The 18970-nt window shown below is 50.5% G+C and overlaps 1 protein-coding gene across 1 annotated transcript; it reads left to right on the forward strand.

Moving 5' to 3' along the window:
* The first annotated feature begins 385 nt into the window (after positions 1–385).
* Positions 386–1399, forward strand: GPR132 (G protein-coupled receptor 132). Its single transcript, XM_056851234.1, has one exon. The coding sequence runs from the start codon at positions 386–388 to the stop codon at positions 1397–1399; it is 1014 nt and encodes a 337-aa protein (XP_056707212.1).
* Positions 1400–18970: the final 17571 nt, after the last annotated feature.

The following is an 18970-nucleotide window of genomic DNA, read 5'->3' on the forward strand; positions in this document are numbered from 1 at the left end:
CTATGTGACAGCCCTTCAAGTACTTGAAGATGGTTATCATATCATGTGGAAGATGGTTATTGTGTGGGACGGTATGGTACAGCCTGCTCTGGCCAGCTCTCCGCACCTAAGCAGGGTTGGTACGTGGATGGGAGACCACCAAGGAAGGCTGTGCAGAGGAAGGCAATGGCAAACCACCTCTTGCTTCTCACTTGCCTTGAAAGCCCCTTGCGTAAGTTGTGAGTTGATGGCACACGCATATGTAATCACAGACCTGGCCACACCCGTGACCATCAAATATCTTGTTTGATTTTTTAAAAAAAACCATTCTAACCTTTTCTGCTTTGTTTTTAGAACTGCAAGGGGACCCAAATGAGGGAGGCGTCCATTGGCCTACTTCAGCAGCATGGCTAAGGATCCCAATTTCACGTGCATCGAAGAGAGCACGTATGAAGAGAGTAGGTGGCTTGTGGTGGCAGTGTACAGCGTCATCTTCACTGTGGGCCTGCCAGCCAACTGCCTGACCACCGCCTTGACCCTCATCCAGATCCACAAGGGAAACATTCTTGCCATCTACCTGTTTGGCCTGTCGTTGTGCGAGCTGATGTACCTGAGCACCCTCCCCCTCTGGATCCTCTATGTGCAGAACGGCCATATCTGGACCATGGGGCAAACATGTTGCAAGGTGACAGGATACATCTTTTTCTGCAACATCTACATCAGCATCCTTCTCCTGTGCTGCGTTTCCATCGATCGCTACGTGGCGATGGTCTACCCATTGCGGAGCAGAGGGTTGCGGAACCAGAGGATCGCTGCAGGTGTCACATCGGTCCTCTTTGTCATCGTTGCGGCAGTCCATACCCCTGTGTTTTTCGACCCAAACTTCCAGAAGTTAAACATCACCACCTGCTTTGAAAACCATCTTGACTGGGAACTGGCTACCTTCAACATCATCCGGTTCATAGTTGGCTTTCTCGTCCCTTTCACAATCCTCATTTTCATGAACTACAATATCTTTCAAAACATTAAAATCAGCTACAGCCTGAGCCCACACCAGAAATCTAAAGTGAAGTACCTTGCCATTGCGATAATTTCCATCTTTGTGGTCTGTTTTGCTCCTTACCATTTTGTACTGCTCATACGAGCCATCCATTTTCATCAGGATTCAGACAACTATTGCATCTTTGAGAGAAAAACGTACACCGTATATACTATATTCCTGTGTTTCTCCACTGCTAACAGTGTTGCAGACCCGTTTATTTATGTGCTGGCTAGTGAAAATACGAGACATGACATACGTCGGATGTTCAGGGCGGCCGGGTTTCGTTTCTTGAACGATTCCAAGATGGACAGTAACAAGCCCGACAGTACCCAGAAGACACCAGTGGATCCTTCAGAGGGACATAAAGAGGCCAGGTAGCATCTCCTAGAAAAGTCTGCACAAAGAAGAGGAAGGTGGGCCTCTTCTTTAGCAGGAAGGATCTCTTTCCTCTTAAGTCCACGAGGCTCCACAAAACACTGCCCATCTGTGAAGAAGAATAAACCTTTTCCTCTTGCACAGTGTAGCCTCATTGCATCAGATGCTACGAACAGACCTTGCAGGAAATCCTGGCTGTTATACAGAATGGATTTACGCCATGATGCCATGCTTCGCGGCCAGATCCATCCACAGTATGGAACGTGATGTGAAAGTGAAAAACCGAGCCACGTGGAGTAACCAGCATCGTTACTAGATTGTTACCCTCTGGGTAAGGAGGGAAGTGTTGAAATCAAGCAGTCCAACAGAATTCAAGGTCCAGAGAAGAAACGGGAGGTGTTACCTCTCTGTAATAAATTAGAATCATAGAGTTGGAAGGGACCACCAGGGTCATCTAGTCCAACCCCCTGCACAATGCAGAACATTCACAACTATCTCCCACACACACACACACACACACAGTGACACCCCCCCACTCCACGCCCAGAACCAACAGGTTGAAATTAAATCAAAAGAGTTTCCGTCTAGATATTAGGAAGAACTCTTTTAGTTAGAGCGGTTCCTCAGTAGAACAGGCTTCCTCAGGAGGTGGTTGGTAAGCTCTCCTTCCCTGGAGGTTTCTAAGTGGAGGCTAGATGGCCAACACGCACATACAAACATTCACCTCCTCTCCTGCTTTGCACACACAGCCCATACTGATATGGAGAGCCAGCGTAGTGTAGTGGTTAAGAGCGGTGGACTCTGATCTGGAGAGCTGGTTTTGATTCCCCATTCCTCCACATGAGCGGCAGAGGCTAATCTGGTGGACCGGGTTGGTTTCCCACTCCTACACATGAAGCCAGCTGGGTGACATTGGGCTAGTCACAGTTCTCTTAGAGCTCTCTCAGCCCCACCTACCTCACAAGGTGTTTGTTGTGAGGAGGGGAAGGGAAGGTGATTGTAAGCCGGTTTGATTCTCCTTAAAAGGTAGAGAAAATCGGCATATAAAAACCAACTCTTCTTCTTCTTCCCTCTCCTAACCCAGCACTATATCCACTACTCTACACTGGCTCTGAGCCTAGATCTCCCTTCTTGTGTTACCATCTCAATCCTTGGCAATGGAGGAAAAGGGTGGAGGAATGTCATTGAAAGAGATCTTGGGGTTGCAGTGGATAAAACGATGAAAATATTGACTCAGTGTGCGGCAGCGGTGAAAAAGTCCCAACACAGAAGCCTACTTCAGTTGCAGAGCAAGATTGTGGTCCCTAGAGGGCACCAAACACCAGTCTATTTGATCAGAAATCCCTCGCAAAGGAATAGAAATTAACCTTTTGACAAGCATCTCACAGTATCAGTAGGACCAACGAGGTGGTGGTGGAAAAAACACCATCAACTCACAGCCACGTAAAGGCAGCCCCATATGTTTTCAATGCAAGAGACGTACAGAGGTGGTTTGCCATTGCCTGCCTTCTCATGGCCATCATGGGCCGACCCCCCTTAGCTTCTTGAGACTCTGCTTATCCTTTTTGAGAGCCAGCGTGATGTGGTGGTTAAGAGCGGTGGTTTGGAGCGGTGGACTCTGATCGGGAGAACCGGGTTTGATTCCCCACTCCTCCACGTGAGCGGCGGAGGCTAACCTGGTGAACTGGGTTGGTTTTCCCATTCCTCCACATGAAGCCAGCTGGGTGATCTTGGACCAGTCACACTCTTTCAGCCTCACCTACCTTACCTTCCTTAAGTGGTAGAGAAAGTCGGCATATAAAAACCAACTCTTCTTCTAAGATCTGAGGAGATCAGGCAAGCCTGGGACACCTAGACCAGGGTGAAACCTTGAGTTGATTATTATGACCATAGTATCATCAACATTTAATCTTACCATTTTAGTAATTATTGAATATAATATGGGAAACTGGTAATTTGTGGTCATTTAAAGCCTACAAGAATCGTGCGCCATCTATGGCTTTGATGTTTTGTAAATTTGTTATATTTTATTCTTTTAAATGTTTGGATGAGATACATATGTATATGTGACCGGAATCTTATTGTTGTTACCCGCCCTGAGCCTGGCCTGGGCCAGGGAAAGCGGGCTAGAAATTTTTAAATTTTTTAAAGAAATAAAGAAATAAAAATCATACAACGCATTCCGGGGGGAGGGGGGGGTTAGGCGGCACTTGGATGTGGCTTCCATCCCCATGGTGAAGCCAAAAACCTGCACTTTCCTTCAAGCCCCATGGAAGCGCTCCACAGCGCTCCGCTACCATTTTCAGTGGCATAAACTGGAGTACTGGCAGAGTTCCCGGACCAAAAGGGCTTAGGAAGCAGCCTAAAGGCAGCTCCAGCCCCGGGAGGACCCCCTGGATGCTGGCATGGGGAGTTGCGCTGTAGGAATGCTGCTAAGAGTCAGTGCCAGCGCCGAGCCCCACGCGGCTGTGCCGCTTCCTGGGGGCTGGCGTAAGTCACCCTACACCGGCATCCGTGCCAGTTTGCATGGCACAAGTGGAACGAACGCCAGCATAGGGGTCACGCCAGCTCCTATGCAGCTCGGGGGATTGCAGCCATAGAGTATAAAGGGGCCATACAGGCCATCTAGTCCAACCCCCCTGCTCAATGCAGGATCAGCCTAAAGCATCCCTGACAAGTGTTCGTCCAGCCGCTGCTTGAGTATTGTCAGTGAGGGGGAGCTCACCACTTCCCTAGGAATCCGACACCGTTGCTGAACTACTTTTACTGTACATTTCCCCCCCTAATGTCCAGCCGGTACCTTTCCTCCCACAATTTAAACCCGTTATTGAGAGTCCATCCTTTTCTGCCAACAGGAACAGCTCCCTGCCCTCCCCTAAGTGAGAGCCTTTCGCAATCGTGTCCCCCCTCAACCTCCTCTTAAACTCTTACAACCACACCACCCACATACTGGATACTCAGTACGAATCTCCAAATGCATCTCACAATCTAGAGTAAATACTGGCTTCTTGGATACCATGGCATGAAAATATGGGAACATTTGTTCGGCTGAAGTAGGGTCCAGGACAGCAGAATCACTTCACTTTGGACTCTGTGGATTCTGGACTCTGATCTGGAGAACTGGGGTTCAATTCCCCACTCCTCCACATGAGCGGCGGCAGCTAATCTGGTGAACTGGATTTGTTTCCCCACTCCTACACGTGTAATCAGCTGGGTTACCCTGGGCTAGTCACATTCTCTCAGCCCCACCCACCTCACAAGGTGTCTGTTGTGGGGAGGGGAAGGGAAAGTGATTGTAAGCCAGTTTGAGTCTCCCTTAAGGGTAAAGTTGGCATATAAAAACCAACAAGATTTCTCTCTTTTTAAGTATTTGAAGGGCTGTCATTTAGAGGAGGGCAGGGAGCTGTTCCTGTTGGCAGCAGAGGATAGGACTCACAATAATGGGTTTAAATTGTGGGAGGAAAGGTACCGGCTGGATAGGAGGAAAAAATTTTTTACAGTAAGAGTTGTTTGACAGGGAAATCAGCTACGTACCTAGGGAGGTGATGAGCTCCCCCTTACTTGCAGTCTTTAAGCAGAGGCTGGATAAGCACTTTTCAGGGATGCTCTAGGGTGATCCTGCATTGAGCAGGGGGTTGGACTAGATGGCCTGTGTGACCCCTTCCAGCTCTATGATTCTATACCAGGCTGGTCCAGGCTCAACTGAGCAGTGGGGCACCTCAGTTTCCCATGTATCCCCCTCCCCACACTATTTCCACTGCCTCTTCCTGGCAGCCCCCATATTATTAACTTTTCCTGCTTCCTTATTTCCACCCACCAACCAACCTACCTTTAAGCTGTCCCCCATCATCAGCTCTATTATTTATTTACTCCATTTATACCCCACTTTTCTCCTCAATGGGGACCCAAAGGAGGTTACATTGCTCTCCTCTCCTCCATTTTATTCTTACAACAACCCTATGAGGTAGGTAAGGCTGAGACTGCGTGAGTGGCCAAGGTCACCGAGCAAGTTTCCATGGAAGAGTGGGGATTTGAACCTGGGTCTCCCAGATCCTAGTCTGAAACGGTAAACAACACTGACTTTTGTGGGGTGGCTGCTATTGAACATTAGCTAGCAGCCAGGCCTGGGTGAGTCATGCAAGTCACATGGTAGTGAGTCACTAGCTGGGTGCTGCCAGGCCTGGTCACGATGAGTCCTCCCTCAAAGGCCAAAACAGCCCTGGAAAGGGCCCTTCCCTGCCTTTTACTGAAAGAAACCAAAGTTTGAAGTTTGGCAGTGGCAATACAGTTGTGGCTGCCTAGCAACCCTACTACGGCGACAGAGAGGGCATTCATTTCTTAAAACAAGAGGCACTGCTGCTAATATTTTAGGTTTTTTAAAACACCCCAATGCATTTTTTAAGATTATATTTTTCTGCAAACCAGGGGTTTTTCACAAGTTTGTAGATCTTTCTACAAACTTGCGCGAAAAACAGGTCTTGCCTGTTCATGGCTCCAGTCTCTGGATTTAAGTATCCACGGATGGGGCCACATTGAGAATTAGATATATCAATAATGGACTTATCCCCTATGAATGTGTCTAATCCACTGCCTCCTGAGGCAATATTTCACAAATTAATTGTGAGGGTCTCTGTCTATGTGTCTCTGCTTTCCATCACCTGCTTTTGCTTTGTTATCAGTGAACTCGTAAAAGCAGTTCACACCTTCTGGTCTCAGGCGCCAGGCCTGATTGCCCCTAGTATCTTCCCCCCCGCTGTTCTTCCTGTCAGTACTCCCTCAGGCCGATGCGGCCTTGGAAGTGTGATAGCTTCACCAGACTTCCTGGGACTCGTCTGATGTTTTGTATTATGCCAAGCTTGTAACTTCCCATAACAATAGTGTGAACCCCAGTGCCCCGGTGCCCTGGAGTCAATATATTCTGTAAACCCGAATAGCCCCTCACTTGCAGCTTTCTACCTGTGCCTGTCTCATCTCCTGATGTCTTCAATAAATCCTTTGTTTCTTTATCAACGTCTGAACATTTGATTTGGTGAAGTAAACTCAGAGAGAGGGGATCTCTCACATTAAGCTGCAAGTCATTGCCTCTCGGACTGCTGCTGTACCTTTTGGGACAGAATGCAAGGCGACGAGGAAAACACCCCTACTACCCCTGACGCACCGAATGAACCGGTGGTGCCGGAGAAACCGGACCCCAAGGAGGAGGGTGCCAAGCCAAAGAAGCCTAGGGATCCCATCCCCGACCAAGGCCGGGACGGACGGCCCCGAGGACTTTTTAACAATTGGCTGGACTCCCCCAAGGGTTGGTCTCTCTCCCGAACCGCGGCGAAGGATCGCCGGTTGGCCTTCCCCAGCACGGGACTCGAAGGGGACCCGGCACGCAAGGAGGCCCTGATGGAGGAAGAACGCAAGCAGTGGCAGGAGGATCGCCAAGCTATGCAGGAGCAGATGGAAACCATGCAGCGTGTGATGGGTGAGATGGCAGCGGCCCTGGACGCGCTGAAAGTGCAACCGCCCGCCGGCAATCTCCCGGACGGAGCACCGGCAGCCCCTCCCGCGCCTCCTAGCCTCCCGTCCCGTCGGGACCTGAAAGTCACGTATGATGGTTCAGGGGACCAGTTGACCTTTTTCATGGTCCAAGTGGACATTTTTATGCGAGAACAAGGCCGAACCTTCACCTCCGAGGAGTCCCGGGTGCAGTACGTGGCTTCCTTACTGCAAGGGGAGGCGGCCGCCTGGATGGTGTTGCAGTATGAACTCCGCTCGCCGGTACTGCGAACCCTGGACGAGTTTATGGTAGCACTCCGAAACCGCTTTGAGGACCCGACCCTGGGAGAGCGGGCTAAAGCCTCCCTGATGCAACTGCGCCAAGGGACCAAGTCGGTGGCGCAGTATGCAAGTGAGTTCCAGTCACTGGCCAGCCGAATCCTGGACTGGAGTGAGGCCACTTTGGTACAGTGTTTCAGGGAGGGCCTCAACCCGGACCTCCAACATTGGGCCTTCATGCAAGGGAACCCCCTGGATGTGGAAGGTTGGGTTCGCCACGCTGCCGACATCGAGAATCGCAAACAACTTTTGACCTTGTCCAAACAACGCATTGGACGAGACCCGAGACCCCGGAGCGACCGGGGCCGAGACTTCCGACTGGGGGGCAGCGGGGGTCCCTCAGCTGCTGAACGCCGCAAGCGTTTTGAGACCGGTGTCTGCCTGACCTGCGGAGGTAAGGGACACTTTGCGTCACAGTGCCCCTCTCGTTCGGGCCGTCCCAACCCCCCACGCCAAGCCCCGACTGAACCACAGAAGGCGACTGCCGAGGACCAGCCCCGCCGCAGGAGCGGACCGCCGGGCCGACGTTCCGGCGCACCCTCCGCTCTCCATGCGCGCCCCCAGGACGGAGCCTCCACTTCTACTGGCCCAACGGGGTCCCGGATTACAAGTACCACTTTTGATTCGGACGGGTCCCCGACCGCCACCACTCCTTCCCCCTCTTCCAGCGAGGAGGAAGAGTGGGGACAGCCGGCAAAAAACGCCGTCGGTCTGCTGTAGAGGGGGCTCCGCAGCAGACCGCCCCTGTTGTTGTGCAAGGAGCTCCACCGATGGTAAGCGCCCAAGAGGACAATGTATATGTGCGTGTTCACCTTTCCCTACCAAAAGGGGGTCCCAGTTTAGAATTCCCCGCTTTGGTTGACTCGGGGTGTGCCCGCACCATGATTAGTGAGGACACAGCCAAGAAACTGGGAGTCCGGCGCAAGCGGCTTCCGGGACCCCTCCGCTTTTCCCAAATGGACGGGAGTGATTTTAAACGGGGCCCGGTGACCCACAGAACTGCAGCCGTGATTATGTCCGTGGGGGAACATTGGGAACGCTTGTATTTTACCATCGCCCCTATAGTAACCCCGGTGGTATTAGGGATGAACTGGCTACGGGGACACAACCCGTCCATCGACTGGGTTGAACGGGTGCTCTCGTTTCCCGAAAACCCCTGTAGATTACATGACAAGGAACGGGTTGTCCGGTCTCCGGCCGCCGCTGTGGTAGGGTCTCCCCCCCCAACCGTTCCTCCTCAACTGCCCACTGAATACTCGCAGTTTGCGGACGTCTTTGATGTTAAGGAATGTGACGAACTACCCCCCCACAGAGAGACGGACTGCGCCATCGAAATTGTGGGGGAAGGCAAACTGTCTAAAGGGAAGGTTTACCCCATGAGCCCTAGTGAAAAGGCGGTGTTACGGGACTATCTGGATGCCAACTTGGCGAGGGGTTTCATACGCCCTTCCAAGGCTCCTTATTCGGCCCCAGCCTTCTTTGTGAAGAAAAAGACGGGAGATTTAAGGCTGTGCATTGACTTTCGTAGGCTAAACGCCGTCACCCAGTCTAACGCTTACCCTCTCCCTCTTATTCCCGACCTTCTAGCACAATTAAAGGAGGGCCGAATCTTCACCAAACTGGACTTAGTGGAAGCATACCACCGCATTCGCATTAAAGAAGGAGACGAACCCAAAACAGCCTTTTCCAGCTGTTTTGGAATGTTTGAATACCTAGTCATGCCTTTCGGACTTTCGGGGGCTCCCAGTGTGTTTATGCAATTAATTAATGAGGTTTTGCATGATTTGCTGTTTCGGGGGGTGGTGGTATTTCTCGATGACATCCTTATTTACTCTGAAACCATGGAAGAACATGTGCGCCTAGTGCGAGAAGTGCTCCAGCGGCTGCGGGAGCACAAACTATATGCTAAGGTGTCCAAATGTGAGTTCCACCAACCTTCCATTACATTTCTTGGGTACGTGATTTCCCACCAAGGGTTAGAAATGGACCCCGCAAAGGTCCAGGCGGTGTGGGATTGGGAACCCCCCACTACCCGCCGCCAGCTTCAGCAGTTTTTGGGATTCGCTAACTTTTACCGCAACTTCATTCCCAACTTTGCCCAAGTTGCGCTTCCCCTCACTGCCCTGTTGCGTACCAAGGACAAGGGGGCTAGCGCCGCGCTTCCCTCAGCCCGTTTGCAATGGTCCCCTCAGTGCCAGCAAGCTTTTGAACGTTTAAAGCTGCTTTTTTCATCCGAACCCGTTTTGGCCCACCCGGATTGCACCAAGCCTTTTGTGGTGCAAGTGGATGCCTCGGATGTGGCCATGGGCGGGGCCCTATTGCAGAGGGATGAAGGGGGGCGGTTGAGACCTTGCGCCTACTTCTCCAAGAAGTTTTCCCAGTCCGAAATCAACTGGGCTATTTGGGAGAAGGAGGCGGCGGCGGTCAAACATGCCCTCACCATATGGAGGCACTTTTTAGAAGGTGCCGAGCTGCCGTTTGAAGTGTGTTCCGATCACAAGAATCTCGAGGCTCTCAAGGGAGCTAGAAAGCTCAACGCCAAACAAATTCGGTGGGCCCAATTCTTCGCAAAATTCCGGTTCACCCTCAAGCATGTCCCTGGCAAAGAGAATGCCCTAGCTGACGCTTTGTCACGACTTCCCCAGTATCGCAACGATTTCGATCGCCCAGTCGACTCCCTGTTCACTCCCGAGCAGCGAGGGGAGGTTCCTAGCTTAGCCGTCACTACCCGGTCCCAAGCCCAACAACCTGACACCCCCCCTACGCTCAAAGGTATCCCGGAAGCCTTCCAACAGCGACTCCGGGACGCCTCCTTACAGGAGGAGGAGCACCATCTCCTCCCCACGGGCTTGGAACGAACCAACACCTGGTGGGTGCAAGGGGGAAAACTGTATGTCCCATCCTCCCTTTGTAAAGAGGTATTGGGACTTGTACATGGTGCCAGGTTGGCGGGTCATTTTGGTTTCATAAAAACTCTTCACCTGGTACGGAGGCAGTTTTGGTGGCCCGGTATGAGATCCGATGTAGAGCTGTACGTGCGCAGCTGCCCCACTTGCGCCACAGCCAAAAGACGGATGGGAAAACCCCCAGGGCTCCTCAAACCGCTTGAGAACCCCTCCCGACCCTGGGAAGTCATCGCCATGGATTTTATCACCGACCTACCTCCAAGTCGGGGAAAGACGGTTCTCTGGGTAATCACGGACCTCTTTTCCAAACAGGTCCATTTTGTTCCATGTGCAGGTCTTCCTTCAGCCCAGGGCTTGGCTAAACTGTTCGTCACACACGTCCTCAGGCTACACTCGATCCCGAGGAAGGTCTTCTCCGACCGGGGGGTCCAGTTTGTTGCCAAATTTTGGCGAGCCTTCCTAAAGCTAATGGGGGTGGAGGAACAGGGCCTTTCTTCCGCCTATCACCCCCAGACGGATGGTCAAACGGAACGAGTAAACGCGGTGGTAGAATGTTATTTGCGCTGCTATGTAAATTTCCACCAGGACGACTGGGTCGACCTGCTGCCATTTGCCGAATATGCGTACAACAATGCGCCTCATTCCTCTACCGGCTTTAGTCCCTTCCAAGTAATATACGGGACGGAATTCGGTCCTTTCGGTTCCGCTCCCGTCACGCCAGAGCTCCAGTCCACCCCTGATCTTCAGGAGTGGATTCAGGTAGTCAAATCTACCTGGCCATGGCTGCTCAAGAATCTTGAGAGGGCAAAAAGCAAGTACAAGGAACAGGCAGACAAACACCGGTCTCTGGGATGGGAACTTAAGGTGGGAGAGCAAGTCTATCTGTCCACTAAAAACCTCCGCTCTCTGCGTCCCTGCAAAAAATTGAGCGACCGTTATGTGGGACCTTTCCCCATTACCAGAGTAATCAATGAGGTTACCGTGGAACTGGAACTCCCAAAGACCCTCAAGGGGGTCCATCCAGTCTTTCATATAAGCCTCCTCAAACCTTATGTGCCAGCTCCCCAGTTCCACCCCCCTCCCGCACACGAGATTCCTACCGTGGTAGGGGGAGATACCCATTTGGAAATATCCAAGGTTTTAGATTCCAAATGGAAAAAAGGGAAACTGTTTTACTTTGTTCGGTGGAAAAACCTTGGGTCCGCTCACGACGAGTGGGTGGCCGCACCCCACATGGCGGCCCCTCGCTTGATCCGAGAATTCCACCTCGCTTATCCCGATAAGCCTCGCCCTCTCGAGAACCCTGGAGGGGGGCCTTAAGGGGGGCAGAATGTGAGGGTCTCTGTCTATGTGTCTCTGCTTTCCATCACCTGCTTTTGCTTTGTTATCAGTGAACTCGTAAAAGCAGTTCACACCTTCTGGTCTCAGGCGCCAGGCCTGATTGCCCCTAGTATCTTCCCCCCCGCTGTTCTTCCTGTCAGTACTCCCTCAGGCCGATGCGGCCTTGGAAGTGTGATAGCTTCACCAGACTTCCTGGGACTCGTCTGATGTTTTGTATTATGCCAAGCTTGTAACTTCCCATAACAATAGTGTGAACCCCAGTGCCCCGGTGCCCTGGAGTCAATATATTCTGTAAACCCGAATAGCCCCTCACTTGCAGCTTTCTACCTGTGCCTGTCTCATCTCCTGATGTCTTCAATAAATCCTTTGTTTCTTTATCAACGTCTGAACATTTGATTTGGTGAAGTAAACTCAGAGAGAGGGGATCTCTCACATTAATTACATCTTGGATGGAGAAGCACTTTTTTTAGTCTGTTCTGAATCTACTGAATTTTCATGCAGGATAGTCATTCGATGGTAACAGTTCTGTGATTTACTTGGAATTTAATAATTCCAATTCCATGGCCAAGCAGCATTTGTTATTCATTACCCAGATGTTGGAATCTAAGCAGGGTCGGCTTTGGTTAGTACTTGAATGGGAGACCCCCCCAAAAGAAGTCCAAGGGTGCTAGGCAGAGGCAGGCAATAGCAAACCACTTCATCTCTTGCCTTGAAAACCCCATGAAGGGTCGCAATAAGTCATCTGCGACTTGACAGCTCTTTCCACCACCAAATAAATGAATAATATTCCTTGGCTATGGCACACGAATTCTTGGGATTACAAAACCAAAAGGCTAATGATTTATCATCAGCTCTTCCAGGTTATAAATGCTTAGCATCTGCACTGATTCAAGATTACGGTCCTGCTGTTGAATTTGGGCATGTCTTTTTTATTTCTGTTCTTTTGGCTTATGTCAATAGCTGGTGTGGTGCTGCCAAACCAATTAAAACTTGCAACCTCGGCATCGGTTTGCCAAATATATATTTTTTAAACTCCCACTTTCTCCTAACAATTGGTAGGGTTACCAGCTTCCAAGCTGGGAAATTCCTGGAGACTTAGGGGTGGAGCCTGGGGTTGCCAGGTCCCTCTTCGCCACCGGAGGGAGGCTTTTGGGGTGGAGCCTGAGGAGGGCAGGGTTTGGGGAGTGGAGGGGCTTCAATGCCATAGTGGAGGGGCTTCAATGCCATAGAGTCCAATTGCCAAAGCGGCCATTTTCTCCAGGTGAACTGTTATCGGCTGGAGATCAGTTGTAATAGCAGGAGATCTCCAGCTACTACCTGGAGGTTGGCAACCCTAACGGAGCCTGGAGTTTGGGGAAGGAAGGGTCCTCAGGGGAACATAATGTGATAGAGTCCACCTTACAAACCAGCTCTTTTCTCTAGGAGAACCAATCTCTGTAGTCTGGAGGTTAACTGTAATTCTGGGAGATCTCCAGGCCTAGGGTTGCCAGCTCTGGGTTGGGAAATACTAGGAGATTTTGGGGGAGAAGGCTGAGGCGGGCAGGGTTTAGGGAGGGGAAGGACTTCAATGGGGTATAATGTAGGGCTGCCAGGTCCCCTCTCTCCTCCGGCAGGAGGCTATGGGGATGCAATTGGGACTGTGTGCGCACCGACGCACGTGCCACCTCGCAAGGGGCCTTTTCCTCTTAGTTTGAGTGGTAAAGAGGCGCATGTGCATGTTTGCCTGCTGACCCTCAGGTGGTCGGCGGGCAGAGGGGCGAATTGCCGGGGGTTTGCCCGCCACCACCGGGCACCTGGCAACCCTAGGTATAATGCCATAGAGTTCACCTTCTAAAGTGGCCATTTTCTCCAGGTGAACTGATCTCTGTCACCTGGAGATCAGTTGGAAAAGCGGGAGCTCTCCAGCCACCACCTGAAGTTTGGCAACCCTATCCAAGCCCCACCTGGAAGCTGGCTGATAACCCTAATTTTGGCTCTGTGTGTGTGTGTTACCCCACAACCCCCAGGTTGTTTCTTCTCTTTTTTTCTTGTCTTCTTTCTCATTTTCTGTTTTCAGTTTCCTGCTTGGCCTTCCCCAACCCCTTCCCTAAGACCCTTTCTCTGCCGAAAGCCACTGCAGCTTCTTCCTGCTGCCTTTCGCTCGTCTCCTTAGTCACCTGAAGCAAAACCTGCCTTCCCTCCCCCCCCCCTTCCTGATCACGGCCGGCATCTCTCTCGGTAGCACCATCGCAAGTTTTTTTAGCTAGGCTAAGCGCAAGGAAGATGGGAGTTGGCCCAGGTGCAAAAACAGGATCGGCAAGCTGGAAGAGGAAAACAAAATAGTTAAGGTAGCAGGGGAATGTGACTAACTCTCACCCAAAGTGCCTTGTAAAAGAGTGCAGCCTCTTTGTGAAACATCGCCATCCCAGAGAACATTTGTAAACTATTCCAGAGTTTCTAGAATCTGTGGGCCACAATCCTAAAGCCACTTATCTAGGGTGATCTGCCTAACCCCCATCCCCCACCGGTGGCCGGGGGGGACCTGGCAACCCTAATAATGACTTATAAATAAGATCCATCAAACAACCAATATTAACACTAATAGTGAGATACATGCAAAGGTTAGTGAATGTTAATAAATGAACCAATATGCTGTTTTCATGGCCCTGGCTTGCTTTTCACTCTACCATTTCTTTTGTTGTGACTTTTATTATTTTGTTGTATTGTAAGCCTCCTAGAACTGGACAATGAAGCTGAACAATGAAGAAAGCTGATAGAAAGTGGATTCCTTTGAACTGTGGTGGAGGAGAGTGTTACGGATACTGTGGACTGCTAAAAAACAAAAACAAATCAGTGGGTTATAGATCAAATCAGGCCCAAACTGACCCTAGAAGCTAAAATGACCAAACTGCAGCTAAAATGACTAAACTGAGGCTATCACACTTTGGTCACTGGAAAAGTCAATCACGCTAGGAAAAGTGGAAGACCCAACAAGAGATGGATCGAGTCTATAAAGGAAGCCACAGCCCCCAGTTTGCAAGACCTGAGCAAGGCTGTTAAGGATAGGACGTTTTGGAGGACGTTGATTCATAGGGTCGCCATGAGTCACAAACGACTTGACGGCACTTAATACACACACAAGCCGCCTAGAAGAGGGCCTCTGGGAAGAAGAAGATTGTGCCTTCCAGTTGCAACCGACTCCTGGCAACCCCTTCCATGGGGCATCCCAGGCATGAGAGCACATGTAAGCTAACATCGCCTTCCTCTGTATAGCAACCCGTCTTCTTCGGTGGTCTCCCACCAAAGTACTGACCGTGGCCAAACCTGCTTAGCTCCCAAGCCCTGACCTGCTTGGGTCAAGGGCAGCGTACACATGAACACATGAAGCTGCCTTCTACTGAATCAGGCCCTTGGTCCATCAAAGTCAGTATTGTCTACTCAGACCAGTAGCGGCTTTCCAGGGTCTCAGGCAGGGGTCTTTCACATCACCTATTTGCCTGGTCCCTTTAACTGGAGATGCCGGGGATTGAACCTGGGACCTTCTGCATGCCAAGCAGAGGCCCCAAGCAGAGCCACAGTACTAAAAGGCATAGTATATGCCAGCTGTTGGTTTGGGATCCTCCCCTCCCCTCCATCAAGGCGAGTGCCTCTGATCTCAGCCTGAGCCACTGAATTGGGGCCGCAGCTTTGGCACTCGTTTGAAACTTCCCTTGCCTCCTGGCCAGCCACTTAGAGCCGAGGGGCAGGACTTCCAGCTCCATGGCAACCCCCCTCAGCACCAATAGCAAACCGGGGGTAAAAAAGAACGAGCCGAGAGGGAAGACTCAACACGGCAGCCTTTTTTTTTTTTACTCCGCTCATGGAACATTTGATCTCAGCGAGCGAGTCCCGCCCCCTCCGCCTCTATCGCCCAATGGGAAGCGGAGGCGCGGGGTGAGGGCGGGGCCGAGAGCGGCCCAGCCGGCGTCCTCTCGGCCAATGGCAAGGGCGGAGGAGGGGGGAAGGGGGAGGGGCCCTTCGGGCTCTTTGTGGGGGTTTGACAATAAGATGGCGGGGGTGGAAGGGGGCGGGGCCCGGGGAGCCGTTGGCGCCGCCCCCCTCCTCTCTCAGGCGCGGAGATCGTTGAGGCGGGAGCGGGTTGGCGCGGGGGGGGGGCAGGTGGAGCCGGTCAGTCGGTAAGTGGGGCTGGGTGGGGCGGAGGGACAAGGAGACGGGGGGGGCCACCTTGAAACCCACCCCCCCGCCGCCAGGGGGCAACGAGGGAGCGGAAGGTGCCGCCGGGGCTGAGGCCGGGAAGAGCCGCGCAGGGTCAACGAGCCACGGCTTCAAAATGGCGGCCGTAAAGGGAGGGGGGGGGAGAAGCCGAGAAATGGAAAGAGGAGGGGGAGGGGAGGACAAGTCCTTAACCTCTCTTAATTAAAGAATAAATCATTCGCCTTTTCGGTAATTCATTTACCCCCTCCCCATTTTCCAATTTCTTCCCGTAAGAAATCTTCACTTTCGCTCTTTTTAAAGTACCGGCGGCTTCCTTCTTTCTTTCTCCCTCCTGAATTAACCCAAAAAAAATAAAAATCTGGTAGTGCTAAACCTCTTTTATCGGGTCGTTTTCTCCCTCGCGGCTTCCCTTCCATCTCCACACACACACACACACACACACACACACCTCCGTTCATTGTCTTAGGGTTCAGCCCCCCCCCCTCCCCATACTCCTTTTACATCAGCTCGCCTCAGATCGTGTCCATCTGCCCCCCCTCCCCAGGTTTGAAGGCGCGACGCCTCGAGAGTAACTGGGGTGGGGGGGGAGTCCCTGGTGAGGCAGGAATCTCCCCTTTGCAGAGAGGAGCAGGGCTTGGGGGGGGGGCTGCTTTAAGGCTTTTATTAGTAGCTTTAAGGTTTGTATTAGTTGGGTGGATGCTTGGGGAAGGGGGTTGGATTCTGTGTCCTTTCTGTCACTTTACTTTTTTTTTTAAGCCCCTGGGAATCTCCCATTTGCAGAGGGCAGGAGTGTGGGGGGGGGGAGTTTTCTCTAGGGTTTGTATTAGTTGGGTGGATGCTTGGGGTGGGGGGTTGGGTTCTGTGTCCTTTCTGTCACTTTACTTTTTTTTTAAGCCCCTGGGAATCTCCCATTTGCAGAGGGCAGGAGTGGGGGGGGGGTTTCTCTAGGGTTTGTATTAGTTGGGTGGATGCTTGGGGTGGGGGGTTGGATCATGTGCCTTTTCTGCCACTTTCATTTTAAAAAAAAAAGCCCCTGGGAATCACCAGTTTGTAGAGAGCAAGGGGTGGGGGGGTCTTTAGGGTTTGTATTAGTTGGGCGGATGCTCGGGGTGTGGGGTTGGATCATGTATCCTTTCTGTCACTTTACTTTAAAAAAAAAGCCCCTGGGAATCTCCCATTTGCAGAGAGCAAAAGTTTGGGGTGGGCTTTAGGGTTCGTATTAGCTGGGGGGATGCTTTGGGGGGGAGGTTGTCCTTTATGACGCTTTGCTTTCCCCCTCCTTTTTTTTAATAAAGCCCTCTGAGGGTCTAAACCGGCATCCAGCAAGGTCACTGTTATCATACCTGATGGATAGCTGTGTTAGTCTGAGGCAACAAAATGAAGCAGGAGTCCAGGGGCACATTAAAAGTTAAATATATTTCTGTTGTACCTTAAAGACTGGACTGATGTTTTGTTATACCATCCTTCTTTCTCAGATTATCCTGGGTGTCTGTTTCTTCACACACATCTCTTTTTCCATCCTTCCAAGCAATCTTGAGTGGTGTTTTCAACATAAAGATGGAACTTAAATCTTAGATACCTTGCAGCGTGTGTCCTCCATCTTATTTTGCAAATGTTACTTTCCCTCCTCATCTTCAACCATTAAATCTTTGCCCTGCCCTGGAAGACCTTTCCCTGTAGACTCCGAAAGCTGCTCTTGGCTAACCTTCTCAGTCTTTCCCACAATTGCCTGATCATCCTTCTGTTTGGTGCCTTATAGCCTTCTGTCAGTACTCTCCTGTCTCTTTCCCTTACATTCTCCACATTCCTCTCATTCCTTATCCTTCCTATATGAATAATTCTTCCACCTCTCTGTTGCTGGCTGCCATTTCATCTTTGACAAATACATTAACAAATTTTTTTTAGATGTGTTAATGTTTACAGGTTGCAGTTGTATGGCTTTACAGCACTTCAATTAATGAAGGCTTCCTTAGCATCTGTCAGTTGGTGAAGTGTGCCACAAACCTAACAAATAACCCTGTAAGGTAGGCCAGCATTGTCACAATATTGTTGATGAGCTGAAGCTGAATAGTTGTTGGAATAAGACTTTGCTCTCAACCCTCTTGGCCACTACAGACACAGGCTATTGTTAGGATAATCGAATTTCAGATATTTTCCCTGCATCCAGTTGTGAAAAGAATCTTCCCCCTTATATGTTTTCTCTGTTGCATGTTGTATCCCATAATATCTCAAGACTGGAATAAATTATGTGGTTGTCTTGCTGGCACTGGAACTTCTATCTAGAGCTGCTTCTTAATATGTGGTGTCTTAAGAGTGTTGAAATAGCTTTCCGACTGGTCTGGCCTTCACTTCATCCCCTTGCGACGTCACCCCAGTAAATATACCGTCCCGACATGCTGCACTATCTGGTCATCTGTTTGTCCTACATAATTTGCCAATTCTCCATTCTTCTAATAACATAACACATGTGCCAGAGCTCCCTTTTTAAATTTTACCCATTCCTTTCTTCAAGTTAACCTATTCTTCAGTTTTTGTAATTGCTACATATGACGTCTTTTTGGTAACTGCAATCCGTAAAGCCCCACATAGTTTTCATGGCCATAATAATGATGATCCCTTAGTTGCCCATGCCCCTGAGATCTGTCTCATGCTTTTAAACATCTCTCACCATTGAAATAAATTGGCTCGGGATGATTCACTGCACTCAAATGTTCTGTGAATGTAAATCCTTAAGTCTGTGCTCTCTTTGACATGGTAGCCCAAAAGCACAGACGTTCAGAATGTACATATAATTCTTGCACGCAGCACTATGGTTATGTCATCTTTGGATGCCTTGATACTTTCTACTTATACTGTAATGTAATTAATGCTCTTTGGTCTACATAGAACTGGACTGCTGCTACTGTATTTCTGAAAGTGGGAAGGGCTACGTAATAGGCTAGAGCAGCGTTTCCCAAACTGATCCACGGGGCACCTGGTGCTCCGCAAAACATCTCCCAGTAGTGTTCCGTGAAGAGATTGGAAAGAAAAATACGACTGTCATTCGGTTTAGTATATAGGCGCTAGGTGAAAATTAGTGGTCCATGACGAATTTCTCTCCTGAAAAGTGCTCCATGACTCAAAATGTTTGGGAACCGCTGGGCTAGAGCATGGCATCTAGCCTACTTAGTGTGCCTTAACTCCCTGGGGCGCATCACCATATTGTTGCACTCAGTGAGAGCTGGTTGTCTGTTTCCAAGGTGCTGTATTCCTTTATATAATAGATTAGTCCTGCTTCTCGACTGGCTCCCTTGCAAGATGTACACAAGAA

This window comes from Euleptes europaea, chromosome 6 (genome assembly GCF_029931775.1).
Source record: "Euleptes europaea isolate rEulEur1 chromosome 6, rEulEur1.hap1, whole genome shotgun sequence".
In the NCBI taxonomy this organism is placed as follows: Eukaryota; Metazoa; Chordata; class Lepidosauria; order Squamata; family Sphaerodactylidae; genus Euleptes; species Euleptes europaea.

Coding starts and splice junctions, on each gene's coding strand:
- GPR132 (XM_056851234.1), top strand. CDS start 386: ATGGCTAAGGATCCCAATTTCACGTGCATCGAAGAGAGCACGTATGAA.